Source organism: Abrus precatorius, unplaced genomic scaffold, assembly GCF_003935025.1.
Source record: "Abrus precatorius isolate BTA unplaced genomic scaffold, Abrus_2018 Scaffold8, whole genome shotgun sequence".
NCBI lineage: Eukaryota > Viridiplantae > Streptophyta > Magnoliopsida > Fabales > Fabaceae > Abrus > Abrus precatorius.
In genome coordinates, this window is record NW_020874428.1 from 10,876,668 (window position 1) to 10,886,245 (window position 9,578).

Genomic DNA, 9,578 nt, shown 5'->3' on the forward strand with positions numbered 1-9,578 from the left:
TTATTCAATAACAACAATAATAATAGTAATAATAATTATATTATTATTATTATTATTATTATTATTATTATTATATTTTTATCTTTTATCTTTATAAATAGTAATATCGATAATGATAAGATAAATATAACTAACTTTGATGATTCAAATTTTTATAATAATTTTCATTTAATTCACTTTCTGTAATTTAGTAATTTATTTTATTCATTTGTTTATTAATATTATTATCTTTAATGACTATTTTATTTTTATATAAAATTAATATAATTTTAATTTATATTTATATTTATTTATTTTATAAAATATATAGTTAATAAATAAATAAACAATGATTTATAATGTTAACTAATAACTTTTTTAGCTAACATATATTAAAAATGAGTTTTGTTAACCTCAACATTGATAAGTAGTTAATAATAGTAAAATTTTATTAAAAAGAGAGCCGTCCAATAGGAGCTTATGGCCTAGTCTATTTTAAAGCTTAACTTGACTTAACCTATTTAATTAATAAACTTAATTTAGACTTTTAAAAATTCTAATTAATTAAATAAGTCAAACTTAAACGTAAAAAAAAGTCTATTAAGCGTATCAGGATAGCCTATTTAAAATTTATTATAATATATTAAATAATTTTATATAAGAATTATAATAAAATAATAATTAAATCAAGTAAATTTTAAAATAATAAACCTTAGATTAAAAATTATAATCCATTTTGTTATATTTTAATTTGTTGCATTTGCTAATTTTAGGTCTAAAACTTATTTAGTTATATTGTGTTTGTTAATTTAATGTGTAAAACTTTATACTACTAGATTTGCTTAATGATTTATAAATTATTATTCATTTTATTTTATTTTTTGTATGTGTAGTGATTTACTTATTTAAATTAAATATATGGTTTGAAAGTGATAAATAGAAATATATAATTTTATTATACATGTTCAAAGTGTTGAATAATTTTTTTTAATAGTTTATTTAGATATAAGTCTTATAACTTTTTTAAAAATATACTGATAAGTTTGTCGCAACCGAGCGATCGCACCGGTACGGCAAAAAATGTTTTCAAAAATATCAGAGTAGTCGTCACCAAAGTTTATTTTAAGAAAACCTTAGAAAAACTTTAAAATAATATGATTTTTGAAACAAAAAATGAGTTTGAGAGTCATTTACATGTAGGAAAGATATTAGCACCTTACAACGTCCGTTTAACAAACGGTTACCTTAAATTAATTATGTAAATTCATTTTAATTTTAAAAAATATTTATTTAATCCCTAAACATTGATTATTTGCATTTTTATTTTAAAATAAGATAAATTATTTATTAAAATGTTAATGGATCCCTTAAAAATTTATTTTAAAAATTATTTTGACTTGACGGGTATGGTTCCGCTCCTACGTATCCCAAAGTGTAATAGAAAACTCTTATAATTCTTGGACAATCGAAAATAATGTAAATCACACATCGATGATGTATAATAAAATAAAGAAATAAATTTAATTTATCAAAAATAATAACTTAATTTTATTTAGTGAGATGAATAATATTTAAAAAGAGAAACAAAAATATATTTAAATTAATTGGTAAAGATGATTATTTAATTAAGAGATATTAAAAAATATCGAATAAGCTTGTATTGCATGAGATCAAAGGTAACGTTAGTATACAAAGATTTCAACGATTTAAAACGTATAAAGATAAAGACGCTACACAACAACATTATAAATCGTTGCACTCAAATGATTATTTAAATTAATTCAATAAATTAATTAATAATTTCATAATTAAAAGAAAAATACATAAACGATCTATATTTGATTAAAATTATTTATTTAATTTATTAAAGTTAATACATATTAGATTTTTATTGTATAAGACTTAGGTAATGTAGGTATATATAGGCCTTACCAATTTATAACACATAAGGATAGATAAACTATACGTTTGTGTTATAAATTGTTGCATTAATTAAATAAAATAATTTTTATTTAATTAATAAATTATATTTAAATATAAGACAAAAATAAGAAATAAAAATAAGAAATAAAAATGTTTAAGAGAGTACGATAATAACAAAAAATATTGTACTTTACCCTTCATAAATCATATACTATTACGCTATATTAGTGTTAATTAAGTAATTGCATATGTGTCAAAGAAATACAATATATCTTCTCCAAAAAAAAAAAAGTAACATTATTTTTTTACTAAAAAAAAAAACGACACATAATACACAAAAGCTACAGTAAAAAAATATAAAATTTATATCAACACATTATACACAAAAAGTGTAGTAAAATGTATAAAATTTATATTGGATGGACATATATGCAAACTAACAGCTTACAAAAAAAATAAATAAATAAAATATAAATAATTTTATGAGAAATAAGTATCTAAAATATTTATTAAATAAGTTTAAATTAATGAATTAATCCTTTATTAATTAAAAAAAAGGTCTCATAAAAAATCTGCATTTATTTAAGCCTTAAAAGAATCATCCTAACATAGAAACCAAATTATTCAAGAAGTGATCCATTAAAAAACAAAAACAACGAAAAAAAGAAAATAAAAAAATGAAAACACTTCAGCCATGTCATATTTTCAGAAGGGTACACATTCATTGATCCAAAACAATTTGCATACGCTATTCATTGTGTAAAACCTATGTCCATCAAAATATCTAATATTTAAAAGTTGGTCAGGGATAATGATTCTGCGTTCTAAATAAAGATTTCCTGTATATTACTTACATGCAGAATAACTCTAAATCATAACATCTAACATCGTAAAAACTCATTTAAGCTAGTAAATATGTACGAGTTTCAAATTGCTGAGGTTTCGTAGATATAAAGGAAAACCAAAAATTTAAATGAAATATGAAATAACAGGAAAGAAGAAAGAAGCAACTAGCAATAACTATTAGGTTGTGACACAGTAGAATGCAAAGGAAATAGAGTTGCCTCCTTTTTGCCAAAACCACCCTTCAATTTTTTTTCAACCCCTCTTCTCTGTTGGTTCCCCTTATATCCGTGAGAGTCTCCCTTTTTTTTTATAATAATAATTTTTTATTTACAATGCTAGAAACAAAACCTATATCAGACACGTTTCCCCTTTTATGTATAAAGAAATGGTCTTTGGTGCTGCCTTTCAATTATGTAATGTTTAATTTTCCCATTGGAAGTCAAATTTGTTTTATTCCAAATTTGTGAAGACCAAACTTTTTATTTCAAAAAAATAATTTGTCTTCATTCCTTCTTTTTTTTTTTTTAAAAAAAAATTAGACTTTTTCTTTTACAAAATAAAACTATAAATATATAAAAACTTTTAGACCAAAATGAAGTAAAAATAAAAAATAAAAAAATAAAAAATAAAAAAAATGAGTATTCATAGTTGTCCCTCTTTACTCAATTCTTATCACATAATATGTATAAACAAGCTTTCATATTAGAGTGATAAGGATGGAGTAAAGATGTGAATATAATATGAGAGGCTAGCAGATGAGCCATGATTTATAATGGTTTGTGTCAAACAAATATTAACAAAAATTTTGAGGCAACATTGAGCTTTGATTAAAACAAGTTTTGTCAGGCAGATATTCGGTTTAAGTTGAAAATAAAAGTTGTCAGTGAAGTACTATACTTTGTTAGAAGAGTAAAGATATTAGTTAGATTCTAGAATTTAAAAGAAGAGTGAATGAGGCCAGTCAGTTTTCATACTTTTAAGAATAAAACAAAAATGTGTCAGGCAAGCTTAAACTTAAATAGAAAGATAAAAGATGAATGGTGTCAGTCAGGCTCTAGATTCTGATAGAAAAGTAAAATGTCTTAGTTAGGTTCTAAATTTTGATAAAAAAGTAAAAGGTGTTAGTCAGGTTCTGGGCTTTGAAAGAAAAGTGAAATGTGTCAGTCAGGTATTGGGCTTTGACATAAAAATGGAATGTGCTAGGTAGGTTCTGGACTATGAGAGAAAAGTAAAATGTGTCGGGCAAGTTCTGGGCTTTGACAGAAAAGCGAAGAGGTGCTAGTCAAGTGTTGGACTTTGACAGAAAAATAAAATGGCGCCAGTCAAGGCTGGGCTTTAACAAAAAAGTAAAATGTGCCAGGTAGGTTTTGGTCTTTGATAGAAAGGTTAAATGTGTCAGGCAGATTCTGGGCTTTGATAAAAAGTGAAAATGTGTCAGTCAGGTACTGGGCTTTGAAAAAAACGTAAAGAGGCTTGAACAAGAAAGGTAAAAAGAAAGAAAAATAAAAATAAAAATAAAAGGTCAATCATGTTCTAGATTACAAAAAAAAAAAAAAAGGACAGTCGGACTCTGAACTTTAACAGTAAAAGTAAGACAGAAAAATAAAGAGATTTTTCAGCTTTTGAATTTTGATGAAAGGTAAAGAACTCAGTTAGATCATAGTCTTGGACTGAACATAAAGGTTGTAAGGCAGATAATGAATTTAAATTAAACTTCAAAAGGTGACAATAGATAAAAGCAAATGCATGCTAATGTAATGATGCGATTGCATAAACTGGATGAATGTTAACACTTGGAATGAAATTATTGAATGATGAAGTCAAATGCTATGATGAGACTTATTAAATCAAAACAAACTCTCTATCCTTTCTTCTTTTTTTTTTTTTTGGGGGGGGAGGGAATAGTAATCTTTCAACCTTATTGGAACATACACCTTAAGGTTAATGAATGAGTATGCTCTTCGGTCAACATCAATTCTTTCATGAGATCTGAACTGGGTGAGACATGAATCAAATTGGATTGCCATTTATTTTTGAATTGTCATAAGGAGACAACTTCTTCTGTCACGCTAAACTTATCAGGAGATTCATCGAACTTACTGTGTGGATTTTTAAAGCTTATTATTGTAATCATATTTTCTTATTACCTTTTTAATAGTTTGCATGTTTCTTTTTAGTATATAATTATTGAAATGACAATAAAAATGTTGGTTAATGCTGTTGAAGAAGTTGAGTAAACAAAGTGGTGTATATAAGCTGAATGGAAAGTGACAAAAGTCAGAGATAAATATTTTTTGAAAAACAAGATGACTGTAATAAAGAAATGGTGAATTTACAAAGAGGACTTACAACATATCAGAAAAACAAATACATTAAACAAAAGATCAGAATAACTACAAGAATAATGAAGCATTATGCCAATTAATTGACGTCTTTCAGATGAACAATGTTAATCTCTCATGTAAATTGATTAACCATTAGTAAAAACTACCAAATAAAATTACCCCAGTGTGATATTTTGAATTCATCTTTTGTTTGATTCAACTTCAGCCTCTCAAAATTGCCCCAATTTAGTATTTCAGTCCATTATATTTTGCAACTTGAACCACTTTCTTGCAACTGAAGTTAGTGCACCTTCTGAACTGCCCTTTTAGGTTTTCAGTTCAGTGTAGTATTTATTTGACCTTAATTTTTGCCTGAGCCACTTTTTCGAGTTTTCAACTCACCAGATCACTCTAACCTTTGCCTAGGTCGCCCTTTCGGGTTTTCAACCTAACGAGCTATTTTCTTTTTTCTTTTTTTTCTTTTTTTTAAATTATTTTTTAAGCATAATATTTTTTGACAGCATCAGAATTGATGAGATTTGGAAGATATTGTCTATCCATGTTTGTGAGGATTAAAACTCCTCTGAAGAAAGCCTTTTTTTACCACACAGAGTCCTTCATAATTTGGAGACCACTTGCCACGATAATCTTTATGCGTTGGCAAAATTTTTTTAAGCATCATATCTCCCTCATTGAATTCTTTTGGACGAACCTTTTTGTCAAAAGCCTTCTTCATTCTTCTTTGGTATAGTTGACCATGACATAATGCATTCAATCATTTCCCTTCAATGAGATTCAATTGATCAAAACGTGATTGAACCCATTTTACTTCCTCCAATTTGGTCTCCATGATTACCTTTAAAGAGGGAATTTCAACCTCAATAGGAAGTATTGCTTGCATTCCATATACCAAAGAGTATGAAGTTGCCCCAGTTGAAGTACGAACCGAAGTTCGATATCAATGTAAGGCAAATGGCAGCATTTCATGCCAATCCCTGTATGTCACCACCATCTTTTGAATGATCTTCTTAATATTTTTATTGGCTGCTTCAATTGCTCCATTCATCTTTGGGCAATAGGGGGAAGAATTATGATGTCGAATCTTGAAATTGTCACACAATTCTTTCATTATTTTGTTGTTCAAATTAGTGCCATCGTCTGTTATCAACTTGCTTGGGAGGCCATACTGACAGATCAAATCCTTTTTAATGAATCTCTCCACCACATTTCGGGTCACACTAGCATATGAAGTAGCCTCAACCCATTTTGTGAAATAGTCAATAGCAACTAGAATGAAGCGGTGACCATTAGAGGCTTTAGGTTCAATGGGTCTAATAACATCAATGTCTCACATTGAAAAAGGCTAGGGCAATGATAAAACATTCAAATTTGTTGGGGGAACAATAATATTGTCAGCATATGTATGACATTTATGACATGTCTTCACATAACGAAAACAATCGGCCTCCATTGTCAACCAATAATATCCAGCCCTTAGAATCTTGTTTGCCATGACATGTCCATTGGCATGAGTCCCAAATGAACTTTCATGAATCTCTTCTATGATCTTTCGTGATTCTGAAGCATCCACACATCTAAGTAGAACCATATCATGATTCCTTTTGTATAACACATCTCCATTCAAAAAGAAATTCATTGCTAACCTCCTCAATGTCCTTTTGTCATTTTCAACAGCATTTAATGGGTATTCTTGGTGTTTTAGGAAATTTTTAATGTCATGATACTAAGGTTTACCATCATATTCTTCTTCAAACATTTGACTATAGGTAGAATGATTAAGCTGTTGCATCTTTATGAACAATATGTCTTTTTTTTTACTCACTACAAACACTAATGATAAAATGGCTAAAGCATCAGCCAATTGATTCTCCTCACGAGGAATATGCTGAAAAGTAATTTCTTTGAAATACTCCACCAACTCTCTGATATAGGCTTTATAAGGGATCAATTTGGCATCGTGAGTCTCCCATTCACCTTTCAGTTGGTGAATGGCCAAGGCTGAGTCACCATAGACCTCAAGAATTTTGATCTTTGACTCTATAGCGGCTTGAATCCCCATAACACATGGTTCATATTCAGCTACATCATTCATACAATCAAATGATAATCTAGCTGTGATCGGGATATATTGCTTCTCTGGAGAAATCAATATAGAACCAATCCCGTGTCTGAGTGCATTAGAAGCACCATCAAACATCATGACCCATTCGTTTTTTGCTAAAGATTCTTTCTCATTAAACAACGCCATTATATTTTCATCAGGAAATTCATATTGTATTGATTGATAATCATTCACCGGTTGATGAGCTAAGAAATCTGCAAGAGCGCTGCCTTTGATTGCATTTTGAGTAACATACATAATATCATATTCTGACAATAGGACCTGCCGATGAACAATCCTTCTAGTAAGGGCTGGTTTCTCAAAGATGTATTTGATTGGGTCTGTTTTTGACACTAACCAAGTTGTGTGACTCAACATGTATTGCCTTAATCTGCGAGCTACCCAAGCCAAGACACAATAGGTTCGCTCCAACAAAGAGTATCTAGCTTCTTAATCAGTGAATTTCTTGTTCAAGTAATAAATGGCGTGCTCTTTTGGACTCGATTCATCATATTGACCTAAAACACATCCCATGAATCCTTCTAACACTGTCAAATACATAATGAGCGGCTTCCCTGGCATTGGCGGCACCAATATCAGAGGATTTTGTAAATACTGCTTTATCTTCTCAAAAGTTTCTTGACAATCCTCATTCCATTCCATTGGTTGATTTTTTCGTAACAACTTAAAAATTGGTTCACAAGTGGCAGTTAGTTGGCATATGAATCGGGCAATATAATTCAATCTCCCCAAAAATTTGCGAACCTCCTTTTCAGTGCGAAGAGGTGACATTTCAATGATTGCTTTTACCTTGTTAGGATCAACCTCTATTCCCTTTTGACTGATTATGAACCCCAACAACTTGCCTGATTTCACCCCAAAGGTACATTTGGCAGGGTTTAACCGCAATTTGAATTTCCTTAACCGCTCAAACAACTTGTGTAAATTTACAACATGGTTTTCTTCAGTCATTGATTTGGCAATCATATCATCCACATAGACTTCAACCTCCTTATGTATCATATCATGAAATAATGTCACCATCGCCCTTTGATATGTTGACCCAACATTTTTCAAACCAAAAGGCACGACCTTGTAGCAAAAGGTGCCCCAAGGTGTAATGAATGTGGTTTTCTCCATATCCTCTTCAGCCATTTTGATCTGATTGTAGCCCGAGTAACCATCCATGAAAGAGAAGAATGAATGTTAAGTTGTATTATCTACTAGCACATCAATATGAGGCAATGGAAAATTGTCTTTAGGGCTGGCTCTATTTAGATCTCGATAGTCAACACACATCCGAACCTTTCCATCTTTCTTAGGAATTGGCTCAATGTTGGCCACCCATTGGGGGTATTTGGCAAGGGCAAGGAAACCCGCATCAAATTGCTTCTTAACCTCCTCCCTAATTTTCAATGACATCTCAGGTCTCATTCTCCTTAATTTTTGCTTAACTGGGAAACACTCTGGCTTCAGTGGCAATTTATGCTCGACTATATCAACATCTAGGCCTGGCATATCTTGATAAGACCATGTAAAGACATCACTATAATCTTGCAAGAGTTTAATCAACTTGTCGCACTCTTATTTTTTCATGAGGGTGCTTATTTTGATTTATCTCTTATCATCTTCAGTCCCTAAATTAATCGTCTTAGTGAGTTCATCATAAGGTTGGATCTGTTTCATTTCTTGATCAACCAATCTTAGAAATTCTGAGGATAAATCAATATCACTATCATCTTCGACAGCTTGATTAAGGGGACAATCAAAATTAGTGGATGAGATATTAGCGATAGCTTATATTTTGTTCCCACATTTTTAGTCTTATTGCATCCTTTACATGTCTTTTCATTCCCTTATTTCTTCAATTTAATATGTTTTTGCATTTATCATGTTAATTAGGAATTTTCGTAAATACTATACTTTTGTTCATGTTTTCTATTCTGACCTTTAGTTACTAATTTGGCCATAACTTTTTCTGTAGATATCCTTTTTGGCTCATTCTTTTTGCATTGGATTCCTTACTTCCAGGGCTTCAGTTTTGTAATAACTTTCTCGCTTCCAATAGAACCTCTGAAGTTTTTTCATATTCTCTTCTTCTCTTTCAATTTTTCTTTTCGAATTTGCATTGCTCTACATTTTACAATTGAAAGGCGATTAGTTTCTGCAATTTTCAGATGATTTCTTCCATGTTTCTTCTCCAATTACGTTGCCAAAGTTCAGATCGCATTTGTTCAAGACGTTTTTGATGCTCTGAGTTTGTTTTCTGATCTCACTTTTGCGATTGCATAGAAGCATTGTTCAATTGAATTGTGCATTGTTCTTAATCGTATAATAAGCAATAGATTAATTGTTTGTTGTGCGGAAGAGATTTAAACAATTCA

The 9,578-nt window shown here is 29.7% G+C and overlaps 1 protein-coding gene across 1 annotated transcript; it reads right to left on the reverse strand.

The window, feature by feature from the left end:
- Positions 1 to 6,030: 6,030 nt before the first annotated feature.
- LOC113874209 lies at positions 6,031 to 7,572 on the reverse strand. The gene is made up of 3 exons (XM_027512433.1): positions 6,828 to 7,572; positions 6,510 to 6,650; positions 6,031 to 6,419 (listed from the first exon to the last, which is right to left on the reverse strand). Exons 1-3 carry the CDS (start codon positions 7,570 to 7,572, stop codon positions 6,031 to 6,033), a joined length of 1,275 nt encoding a protein of 424 aa, XP_027368234.1.
- Positions 7,573 to 9,578: the final 2,006 nt, after the last annotated feature.

Coding starts and splice junctions, on each gene's coding strand:
- LOC113874209 (XM_027512433.1), bottom strand. CDS start 7,572: ATGTTGAGTCACACAACTTGGTTAGTGTCAAAAACAGACCCAATCAAA. Junction 6,651..6,827: donor GTTTGAAGAAGAATATGATG/GTAAACCTTAGT, acceptor TGGATGCTTCAG/AATCACGAAAGATCATAGAA. Junction 6,420..6,509: donor TTTTCGTTATGTGAAGACAT/GTCATAAATGTC, acceptor TTTCAATGTGAG/ACATTGATGTTATTAGACCC.